The 12,675-nt window shown below is 41.5% G+C and overlaps 1 protein-coding gene and 1 long non-coding RNA gene across 2 annotated transcripts in view; one reads left to right on the forward strand and one right to left on the reverse strand.

Moving 5' to 3' along the window:
* LOC6593362 overlaps positions 1-6,879 on the forward strand; it is a 38,800-nt gene extending 31,921 nt beyond the window's left edge. Inside the window, 6 exon segments of the mRNA XM_026989025.1 lie at positions 2,757-2,981; positions 3,127-3,359; positions 3,936-4,074; positions 4,324-4,851; positions 4,897-5,493; positions 6,251-6,879. Coding sequence (XP_026844826.1) covers positions 2,757-2,981; positions 3,127-3,359; positions 3,936-4,074; positions 4,324-4,851; positions 4,897-5,465 — 1,694 coding nt within the window. The 3' untranslated portion in view covers positions 5,466-5,493; positions 6,251-6,879.
* Positions 1-12,675, reverse strand: part of LOC113565815 — a 178,048-nt gene that overhangs the window by 51,431 nt on the left and 113,942 nt on the right. The window lies entirely within an intron of this gene.

Below are 12,675 nucleotides of genomic sequence, written 5' to 3' on the forward strand. Positions count from 1 at the left end.
TACGAGGGGCAGAAGATCTTTTGAAAGGCAAAGAGGACTCTTTGGGGGGAAGATCATTCCAACAATCATCCTTTTATCCGAACGAAACAAACAATGTCCCTCTTGGGCAAAAGTTTTCCGAGAACAATTCACTTGAAGATCGAGTAATCCTGAAAAGCATTACGCAGCACAAAAACCGCCGTCCCAAGGATAACCAAAAACAAAAAGCGAATATATGGGAAACCACAAAAGTTCCATGCGGTGTGCTGCTTTTTGGGGGGCCAGCAATTACATGACGAACCAGAAACAGCATTTGTCACGCACACAAAACGAGAGACCATACCAGAGATGGTATGGTATGGGATCTGATGGCGATGGCGAGGCAGGAGGCAGGAGGCAACCAGCTGTTTTTTCTGTATGCCACTCGAGCGAGGGAAAGGCCTCAAGGAACTGGGGTAAGGGGTAAACAAAAGACCAAAACGCACGTATCTTTCGAGTGTTCGTTTCGTGTGCGTATATTTTTATCAGGCACTATACCGGAGAGATTTAACCCCAATTTGTGAGTATTTTTTGTGTTTTTTTTTTTGCTGGCTTGCGGTGATTTGCTGTCGCTGGAGTTATATTTAAAGGTTTTCTCTAAAAATACAAAAGGAAACCATGAAAACAAAGAGCCAGAGAGATGAGAGAGACCCTGGGGACACACACAAAGAGAATTAGTTATAAAAGAAAGACGGAGGCATGCCACAGAGCACAAAAACAGGAAGGGATATGCGGCATATTTGCCATTACTTTTGCCTTCCCCCTGTGTCTGTGTGTGTGTGATAAATGTGGCACGAAATATTTTAATTATTTTAAACGTTTTATGACGACCACAGAGAGAGCCAGGAGGCAATGGGCTGGAAGAGGGACAGAGAGAGAGGGAGAGCGAGAGATTCTAGAGATATTCCCCCTTTTACAAGTAGGGAAGCGCACAGGAAAAAACACACAGCGACAAGAAGGACAATGGCAATGTCGAAACAAAAGCCCAGGCCAGGCCAGGACACACAACTGTACAGGGGATGCCTTGAGAGACCCGCCTGCCGTCTAAGGAGCCCAGGCGACATAACTCAAAACAGCAGCCAGACCCCGTACTCCCTCCAGTACTCCTCCCCGTACTCAGTCAGCCATGGGACGAAGACGACTGGCGGGCAGGCAAGAACTTCACACAGTAATTACGCCATTTACTGTCCTGAAGAAAACGGGGTCACCCACTCAAGGAAACGCTGGTTTTTTTTTTTTTTTGGGCAGCAGCAGGCCAGCCCGGAGCGGACAAAAAACAAGAGGGAGAGAGGATGAAACATTTCTGCTTTGTTATGCCCTCAAGATGTTGGCGAGATAAATGACAACACTTCTGGGGCCACCATCGCCGCCATATGCTGCTATATTCTGTAGTTGGGAGGAGCGATTCCATAAGCCTGGGAAATGGTATTATTTGGACATCAAAGGAAACTCCTGAACAGGTGCTGCGGTGCTGCTCAGACTCAGTGTCTCAGCTAATAATCAGGCCTAAGCCTTAGGAATTATGGAACCCTGGAGTTATCAACCTTCGCGGATGGTTTGGGGATGATTAAACCCGAGGATAACTGAGTCCTGGGGGTTGATGGAGCAATGAAAATTGATGGAATGGATAGATATGATAGATTAGAAATAATTAGGAAAAGGAAGTGCGGCGAGCGGGCAATTAGAAGGATGGCAGACTCAAAGAACTCGGGATCTATAAGAGATACAACTTTGATGGTGATGGGGAAAGGTAGTAGGAAAAATATAAGCAGGAATATTTCATGAGAGATGTTCTACATGTTCTCTTAACTATTATAGTCTATGGTAACTCATGATATAGGGGAGATACGACATTACTTTTCTTGTGGGAAGGAAGTTGAACAAATATAAGCTGAAATATATAGTGAAATATGATCTAAATGTTCTCCAAACTATTGTAGCCTATGATAACTCATGGTATAGTGAAGATACGACTTTGATGTTTCAGTGGGTAAAAAGTGAGTAAAATATAAGCATAAATATACAATGAAAGATGTTCTAGCAATACTCTAAACCATTATAGCCCATAGTAACTCATGATATATGGTAGTTGTGACTACCATTTTTCTACTGTTACAAAGCTCATGGATTGCTTAAGCAATTCCAAAAGTGAGGCATAATCAAAAGTTGATACAACTCAAGATATCATATGATACTATATGGGGAGGTTCCTGCCCAGAGTTACGCCAATCAAAACGCACTCCAAGCATAACTTTAACAATGAATAGGGTTTCCTCTGGCATATATTAGGCATTTAAAAATCATTAGGAAAACAAAAAGCCGAATGTACCGAATATAATGTATATTCATAAGAAACGAGGGCTCTCTAGAGCGAGTGACGCCCCTTAAAAAACAAATCAAATCAAACATCTGCACACAAGACCTTTTTTTTTGTAAAACAGACCCCGAGTCGGAGACGGAGTCCGAGACCCAAAAGTTGACAGGAAATGAACACGTTAGAGGTCATATATAGTGGAAAAGAAAAGCGTGTCGAAAGCGAAACAATTTAAAGCAGAACGAAAGGTGTAAGAAGGCAAGGGACTACGAAAGAAGAAAGGTAGAGGAGGGCGAAGAAAAACTAATCATTGAAGCGCAGCTGTGCGCGGCGTCGGCAAAACTTCTGAAGATGGAAATGAAAATGAAAATGAAAATGAACTTCAACCCAATCTAACTCGTTCTGTGTCTCTCTCCCTTTGCAGTCCCCGCCATGGGAAATTTCACAGACGAGCAGGAGCAGCGCAACGGCAACTCGCCCAGCCAGGCGCAGGATACACGCGAGTATCCTTTGCAGAGCAACGACTATCAGCACAATCATGGCAAAAATAAAATGAACGTCGCCGCAAATGGCGGAGGTGCAGGAGGCGCCACTGGTGCCTCATCCGGCGGCGGCGGCGGCGACTCCAAGTACAACAATGGACCGCAGTGTAAGTTGAATTCAATTAAAGAGGAAAAAAAAGCCTTTTCCGTTTTTTGCTAATTATTTAGTTGAACAATATTTACATTTAATTTCGTTTCGGTGTCGTTTGTTCATTTAAAATTTCAATTTTGTGTCGCTCTCTCCCATTGCAGTAATTGCACCACGGCCCATTGATCAGGAGCCGAACGATGCGAATTTCATTGGCGTTGTCATTGTTGTCCTAACAACGATAATTATCCTTTTGGTGGCCATCATCCTGTTCATCGTGTCGCGCACTAAGCGGGCCCGCGGCAGCAACGTCCTGGATGCATTCCAATACAGCTTCAATCCGAATACCCTCGGCGGCAATGTGGACAAGCATCGACAGAATGGCAATAGCATTAAGGTGAGACCATCAAAGGAGTATGGAGTGTGGAGTATGGAGTGTGCAGTGGAAGGGTGGTCTCTGTGTGGAAATTCCTGCCTTGCGCTCGAAATTTTCCACATAATTGTTCAATGTAGCGTGGAGTTTCCACATTGCTTGCGTTCTACGTGAGAGTCTCTCTGGACCCGGCATTTATTTAATAGAACCTTACCACGGGCCGGACTCTGCTGTTGATTTGTGGGGGTCAAGCGTAAGTGCTTGAGCGAAGAAAAAAAGAGAAGAAAATACTCTAAAGTTCGAACAAAACAGAAGGTGGTCGAGAGTAGATTCGTAGCCAAGTCTTGTGTAAGAGAGAAAATTGGATTAAGGAAGTTTTCCCACCCACCTCCCTCCCCACCCTAGCCCTTCAAGTGGCGGGAAAGTGTGCGAAAAACTTGAACGCAACACGAAGGAAAACTATCCAAGTAGAAAGATTTGAAAGCAACAGATAAGGGATTTGTGTTCGGTGTAAATCCAGCAACTAATCGAAAGGATATCCTCTGAATTTTGGGCGCCTCTTTAATGACAAAACCCTCCCTCCCCTCTTCACCCTTTCAGGCCAGTGTCGATGACAACGATTCCATCGGCAAGAACAGCCTCTACCACGAGCCCTTCAACGTCAACATGTACACGAGCGGCGTGAACGGCTACGCAGCGGTTAATGATTTACAGTGCAACATGACGCCAGACTATACAGGTGTGTACAACCCCCACAGTGAACCCTCCCCCAAAGACCCCCAGACACACAGGCAAACCGCGGTAAATCCTCGCTGGCGTCACACATTTCCGTTTGCTTGGGCGATCATAAAATATGGCTGCTTTGCCGGCAAAACTAATGCAAATAAATTTTTTGTGTCAATTTCCCCTTGGACTAAACCCAACCTTTTCTCTCTCGCTCTCTCTCTCTCTCTCTCTCTCTCTGTTTCCCTTGTGGCACGACACACAGATGTGCCGGAAGGTGGCTACGCGGTGCCCCACATGCAGGACTATATGCCCTCCACGAAAATGGCAAACTCCGGCGTGGGCGTGGGCGTGGGCATGGGCGGGGGATATGTGAATGTTAGGCGGACACCGCCGCCACCGCTGAGCAGCATATTCCCCAGGCCGCCGACTGTGCCGCCGCCGCCCATGGAGAAGTATTATGCCACCACGGCCATTTTCAAGCCCATCAAGGGGGCCGGCTCGGGCCTGAGCAGCAGCGGTGGCACCAGCAACACGAACACCGTCAGCAGCGGCGGTGGCAAGAGCAGCCACAGCAGCCAGCAGGAGCACAACAATGGCATCTACGACGACGGCATGGGCACCATGAACTCCCAGTCGACGGCTCCGATGATCAATCCGTACAGCAGTGGGAATGGCTCGGCGGCCGCTGCTGCCGCCGCCGCCGCGGAGTTCCAGCGGGCCAGAACCTACAATTTCCGCAGCTATCCCGATAATCTCTAGTTCGAAGCCTCCCTCAAGTTGGCAGCCGTCGGTGGAGGGGCAGCTGGGGCTGGGGCTGGGGCTGGAGCTGGAGCAGGGCCTGGTAGCCGCTTAAATGCGGCACCCCCCGCCAGCAGCACCACCATGCCGAAGAAGCCGCAACATTTGAGCCTCGCCAGCAGCACGGCCAACAGTGGCACCACCGCCAATGCTGGCAGCAGCGGCAGTGGCAGCGGCAGCAACAAGCCCAAGTACAGTCTAACCCTGCACAACAGCAGTAGCAATAAATATGCCACAGGCGGTGGCACAAAGAACAACCCACTGGCAACAACAACACTGCGCGACAATCATCATCAGAGGCAACACCTCAAGGCTTTGCGGCTGACACGGGATGCAGCACCTGGCGGCAGCTCCGACGCGGACTACAAGCGACCCACCATGACGGGCCTGACGGGCCCGACGGGCGGTCTGTCCCCCGGTGAGGATCTGGTGGGTGTCCATCAGAACAGGACACTGGCCACCATGAAGCCCCTGGCCTCGGCGGCTGTCAATGGAGAAGCTTCAACAACTAATCTAACAAAATCGATGGCGAATGGAATGGGAAATGGAAGTGGAATGGCGAACGGTGTTATCAGAACACAAAACAACAGGCTGTGGTATCATTGATGAAAACCCCATATTAAATGGATTTGAGGTGAGTGACAAAGAACAAATATTATCAAAGATTATATTATAGAATATAGTGGAGGCTAAAAAAGATGTCAGATTTGGCAAAAAATACTCCAAACATGAATGAAAGAACGAAAGAAGTGTCTTTCATTTCCCTTAAAGTCCCTCAAAGTCGAAAAAGTGAAACACTATTTGTACTTTTCGTTTTCCATACTTTTCCTGGCACAGCATTAAACAACCATTATTATTATTTCTTTCAAATAAATGCTTAAAAAACTCTCATTTATAACTTAAACTTGTTTAATATTTATAAGAAAATTAAAAATAGCATATTTTTATTTTCTAAATTGAAAATAAGTCGAATTTGAAATCAATCCGAATTTATTAAAAATATTTTAAATTTGGAATGAATTTAATTCGAATCTGTACTTTATTTATTCACTTTTTAAAATTTAAAATCAATAAATAAAGAATATAAATTAAAAATATTAAATTTTTAATTAAGATTTAATTTTCAGAATCCGAAATATATATTTATTTTAAATTTTTTATTAAAGAGTTACGTTCATTTTTTTCATAATTGTTATTATTATGATCCATGATTTTTTTCCATTATTCCGTATAAAATAATGCTCCGATCGTAATGATTTTTATTAGATAGATAGATAATAGTCCTCTTAATGTTTGTGACAAGTTTCTTTATGATAAACCCATAAAGAATACTGTATGCTGCCTTCTCAAAACTAAACCCATCATTTCCACTCTTTTCTTTTCGTTTACAGCGCTGAAACTCTACACGAAAATCCAAACACCAGCAAGAAAACGTTACAAAGTCAAGTACAGAAAGATAGAGCCCGACACCAGAAGCAAAATGGATAGAGGCTGATGAGGAGGAGACAGCAAGCACAAAGCGTCGATAACAATTAAACCCACTGAGCAAACCGGAAACGAAACAGATACGGAAACGAAACGAACGTGAAGGCCTACCTATCATAGAGTAGTGTCAAGTCGAGGAGTGGAGAGGAGAGGAGAGCATGCCAACGAAATAGGTAAAGGAATGTATGGTAAAACACCCTGTAAATATAAATAGAATACCCACATTGCATAGAGCTGAATTTTAAACAACAAAATGCGCATCGTAGGACAGAAAAAACAGAACGAAAGATGGAAAAATCACTTGAAAGATGAATGAGAATATACATGAATAATGAATATATAAAAACGAATTTAAGGTCTAGCATTTAGCGACATTCATTAATTTGTTTATAAAACGAAAAGCAGACGAAAGAATATTGTATTGTAATGGATTAATAATGATTAAATGACTCAAAAACAAAAAACAAAACTAGCGATAAATAAAAAAAAAGTTCAACTGATTTTTAGTACCTTTTCGAAAGCAAAAATACACAACACTGAAAGAAAACACTGCAACAAAAAAAAACAAAAAAAAAAAACAAAAAAAAAACACAAACTGTCAAACCTGTCAAACCTGTAAACCTTAACCCTCTGACTGTATCTATCTATAACGCCCTTAACCCCCCCTCCCACTCAACCCCACTGTAAATTTCTGTGTATAAAACTTATAGAGGAGAGAGGAGATGTCGTCGAAACAAAATTATGTAGCGAAGAGGTCGAGAGATACAGATGGGATATATGATGATAGGATGTTAGAAGGATGCATGATGATAAAAAATTGTAACGGAATTTAACGGACCAAGAGAGCAGAGCGTGTGCAGAGCGACGTTGCCCAAAAACCCAAGTAAAATGAAGTTTTCATCAATGATTTGTGATTCAAGAAGAATATATTCAAACTACTTATAGAAACGATTGATAAGATGGAATATTCAGTTCTAAATGCTAACATTTAATTTATTCTAACCCGCAAAACGAAAAAAAAACAAAACAAAACAACAAATGACTCTGACTATAAAAACAAAAAAACGAAAGCACTAATTGAATATTTAAACAAAACAAAACAAAAACAAGAACAAAACACACACATACAGAAATCGTATATATTATAAATTAAATATTAAATGGATAATCATGTATATGTTCCTTTTTAGTTTAATGCGCATACTCGTCTAAGTATTCACCAAGGAAAGCAAACGTACTAAGAGTTAATAATAGTACTAATAGTAGCTTCGTAGTAGCAGCAGCCGCAGCAGCAGTAAAAATTACAGGCAACATTACCATAGAAAAGTGTTGGAAAATAGCATTTAAAAAGAAAACTCACACACAGACACACAGGAAACACTAAGCATTAAATCACATTGCAAGTAACAAGAAAAAAAGAAGAGTAGTTTAAAAATAGTAGAAAACACACACAAAACACTCAAAGAGAACGACACTCCACACAGCAGCAGCAACAGCAACAGCAAAATGTTTGTGCAACATTTTTCGAAAGACAGAGAGAGAGGGAGAGAGAGAGAGAGTTTTTAAAGAAAAGAAAGAGAAAGAGATACATTACCCAAGCTAAAAGTTAAGCAAAACAATATTTAAAGATATTTAAAAAGTAAAATTAGGCTCTGAAAAATAATGTCTATTCCTCAAACGACTTTCTGCACAATTTCTTGACTTTCCAAACGATTTCCAATTTGCACACTCAAGCCCGAACAATACACACACACAAAAACCACACACAAGCCACACACATCCACACTGTGCAACACTGTTAGACATTGTGCAACACTGAAAGATCCCCCCCTTACGTACGTACACTATCATGCAAAAAACAAATCACGAAACCTACCTACAAGACTTGTATAAATTATGGATATAAATAATAAAACGTAAAAAGCTAAATTAAACGATTTAGAGATTAAGTTAAAATTACATTTTGTAAAAATTAATAAGAGTACACTGTAAAAAAAGATACTAATGTAATGAACGGTTATAGTTTAGTTTTGGTTTGGGAATTACGACAAACAGTTATACAATATATCGTACTATCGTATATACAGGAATATTGTTCGTTCTTTTGCGGTGCGCGCGAGAGAGCTTGTCCCCTGATTTCCAGATTTCTAGTTTAATTTCTAAATTAATTTAAATTTAAATTTAAATTTACATTTAAATGCATTTATTATGTGTACATTTTTCGAAGGCAAATATATAGTATTCAATTATTTAAACAGCAGCAACAGTGGCACGCATTTGTTTTTGTATTTCTCTGACACATTAATTATGGAAAAGCAATCGGAAAAACATTGCACAGATTTTCCATAAGGGTGGGGGGACTCCCCAAGAGGGGTGGAAAGCGAAGGGTGGATCAAATGTAGTTATAATTTATAAAACAAAAGGCCTAACATTATAAATAAATGCTAAATGAATTAACAATAAATATTAATTGAAATATCTAAAAATAATTAAGCAAACACACAACAAACAAACAAAAAACAGAAGAAAACTAATTGGAAAATGAGTTATAATTCATGACAAAACCATCAAAGGAAAAGCCATAAAAAAATACAAAAATACAAAAAAATTATAGAAATTAAAAATTGCTACTTTCGCTGGGGGTCAAACAATGGATGATGGTGCTTTGGGTGATGAAAGGGAGCTTTGAGAGTCCAAGAACCAACGACTATACAATGATAATATGTTGCAAGAGGGACCAAAAAAGCGGGGGTTGTCGGGACTCCCCGTAAACGAGGTCCGAGGACTATGATTCGTCTCTGTTCATAGTATCCAAGAACGAAGAGCACAGTCTTTGGAGAGGCCCACAAATCATGAAAATGCATTAAAATAGAGTTTAGAGACATATATCTGGATTTTCTTGAATATTCTTGAATTTTCTACATTATAAAGTCCTAAAAATTATGTGCAATTCCCTAAGTCTTTCAAAGAAAAACTTTTTGAGGTCTATAGACCCTTCGATAGATCTTCGATAGATAGAAGAGCAAGCCAGCCAGCATCTTTCCAGTCAATCCGTGGAGTAAACTCCACCACGAAGCCACATCTCGGGACCTTTCCCATAGATCACCTTGAATTGTGTTTACAGGGAAACAGACAACCAGGAAGAACGAGTACTACTGACATTTCCCATGACATGTCTTTTGTGTTTATTCCTTTGGCCTGCGAAGTGCCTGATGTCAATGGGGTTTTCATCGCCTGGGACCTGGGAGCCGTACTACTTCAAAGCAATCGAAGATACGAGTACAATGCATTGTCAAGGCTGTGGATATTTTTAAGCCACTGGGTAAACAGAAATACTTGCCCAAAGATAAACAAAATACTACCTCTAAGTAAACAACACTCTTCCTCGGGGGTACATTATCGTAGCAAACGGTACGGATCGAAACGACCCGTCCTTTGGGACCTGTTTTGTTGAGGAAGTTAAACATAAGTTGCTGTTTATATAGCAGCAGCAGCAGCAGCTCCGCTCCAGAGGCCATGAGGTCGATCCCGCGGGGCATTAATCAGAGCACTTGCATGCCCCATCCCCCATCCCCCATCCCCCATCCACCATCCACCGTCCACCGTACCCCGAGCGTCTCTGCATTCAATGGATTTCAATGGATCAATGACCGTTCATTTGACATCTGCTTTAATTCCACGCCAATTTCCATTTTCCATTTCCATTTCCTCCAATTGAAAGCAAAAATCGACGAATAACATGATTACATTCCAGACCGCAAATCGATGGGTCGCCTGTCGGGGCGGGGGCGGGGGCGGGCTGCGGGCAACAGAAGCAGTGCTTTTTGGGGTAACATTTAAATCAAATATAACCTATAATAAAAATAAAAATAAAAACAATAAAACATTTTCAGCGCAAATACTTTGCCAGTCTTTTAATTGACACTTTCGATTGTTTGGCAGCCCCATTCGTTCTCGTTCCTTCAAATGAATGACTGAATGGATGGATGACTGAATGAATGGATAAATGCCTGACGCACTGACTGACAGCCCTTCCATCGTCCCCATCCCCAGCCCCATCCCCAGCCCCACCTGTCAAGCATTTCGCAGTGAAAATTAGTTGAAAGCACTCTCAATGGATTGAGGGAAAATGCGTGCAAATTTCGTACCCCGCATTCCGTCTGTCGACCGGGTCCGTCTGTCAACTCTGTCATAGTTTGGCTACGAGTGTTAAGCGATTTTATTTGATTTTATTTCGCCCCCTTATTTACTTTTTCATTGCACTTTTCATGGCTTTCATGGGCCCCACCGTTTTGCTGTTCACTTTGCAGGCTTTCGGTTGTCGGTTGTCGGCTTTCAATTTGTAACACTCGTCGTCGTTTGTCGTCGCACCACTGTCCCACTGAATGACTTTATTTATCGCATTATTCGAAAAAACATTTGCCAAAAAAGGGTTTGACCCGCCACTGCCCCTTAGCCCCTTTGCCCTTTTGGGCGTGTGTTTTTGGGACATTTAATGGAACCTTTTGGCTGTCATCCGTCCATGGGATGGGCCCTCTGCCTGTCATATGTCCTCCCTTCTCCAGAGGGCGTGAAGCGTTGCTAAAAACGCGTGAAATAATTATAGATAAAAATTAACAAAATTGTTAGCGAAATTCCCCAAAGGCCTGCCAAAAGAAGCGCATCGAATGGGTTAAAGGGTGTCCCAGGGCAATTGATTTCAAGGGTTATTATGGTGTTGAAAGAGACATCTGTTGGGTAATTCATTAACCGACGGGCCTTTGATGGCAGTCTTTCTATGGTTACGGTCTCTCTCTCTGGAGACTCCGATTAACAATGCAGTGAAAATCTAACAGATTTCTTGTAATTTGTGCATAAATAAACCTTTTACTACCGAGAATATAATCTTGAACTGATGTTTTCACCTTTAAAGGGGAAATAGAAGGGTTTTTTTTTTGATTTTTCAGAGGAATCAGAACAGATTTTATTGGTTACAAAAAGAACAAAAGTTACACTGGGCGATAGAAGAGATACCTCTAAAATTCCTCTTTAATCCTTAATGAAAATGAACAAATTCCCCAACCCTATCCCCATAGCTAATATCATTTGCCTAACAATCTTATAAGGGAATAAACTAAGTTCTAAAGAATCATTGATTCCCCAAAATAAATTATGGAAAAGGTTAAGGATCTCCCAGCGCACTCAACGTTATTTTTTAAGGCACAAAATTGATTGATCTTTAAAAAATATTCTTTTAAAATTCATGCCCGAAATAAGCCTCTGAATAGAGCCAAAGTCTTTAATCAAGAACTCTTTAATCCAGCTTTACTTTTGCCAAACCAAAGACCCAATAGACCATAAGAAAATCTCCTTTAAATGTGTGTGTGCAAGTGCAACATGCAACATACAGCAACCTCTAATCTGCAAAGAGTAAAAACCAAACCAACTGCAAAATGTATCTAAATAAATGCATGTTGAGGGTGTCCACTGTCCAGTGTCCATTGGCCTTCTGGGCAATGATTTTTGCACATTTAGCAGAGTTGTAAAACTAAATAATGGATTAGTAAAAACCCCAAAGACTGCAATGAAAATATTAACACTGAACAAAGGATTCACAGAGCAATGCAAGGACTTGCGGGGAGCAGAAGAGGCGGTGGTGGTGGAGGTGGAGGTGGAGGTGGAGGAGGGGCAGCAGCAATTAACACACTCGAATCGTAGAGTTATGCAAGCAGCACGCAGCACTTTGATAGTTAGATAAACAAACACACACATACACACTCCTTAGACAGGATATAGACAAAGGAAGCCGGCAAGGACGTGCCCCAGGAAGGAGCTCAGGCAGCTGATAAGCTCTCCAGATAGAGCCCCAACCTCTCTGTGTACGGCAGAATGCAATTCAATGCCGATGGAAATGCAAGGTAACATGCAAATTGACAGACAGGACGTTTGTCAGGACATAAGCAAACACAAACATGAAGGAAAAACTGGCTGCAGAAGTCGAAGCGATGGATACCCTATACGGATGTCGACCCTTTGATGGTAGGTATGGGATTTGGGGATAGAATTCTGATAAAAGACAAAAAAAAATAATGAAATGTAAGAACCTTCAGAAACAGATAGAGGCATTTCTATAAAATTACTGATAGTTTCTATAGTAACCCTATGATATTGTGTTCCTCAGATCCTCAAGGTTTCAACTTCTAAGACTTCGTATAACATTTAGATGGACCTGTTGAAACCTCTTCAGACACAATTAGGTTATTCATATACAAATATTGATAGTTTTTAAAGTAACTCTAAGATATAGTGTTCACATGGTCTGCATGGTTGACAGCTACAGTCAGATATCTTT

This window comes from Drosophila persimilis, unplaced genomic scaffold, assembly GCF_003286085.1.
Source record: "Drosophila persimilis strain 14011-0111.01,24,50 unplaced genomic scaffold, DperRS2 tig00000191-arrow-pilon, whole genome shotgun sequence".
NCBI classification, from domain to species: domain Eukaryota; kingdom Metazoa; phylum Arthropoda; class Insecta; order Diptera; family Drosophilidae; genus Drosophila; species Drosophila persimilis.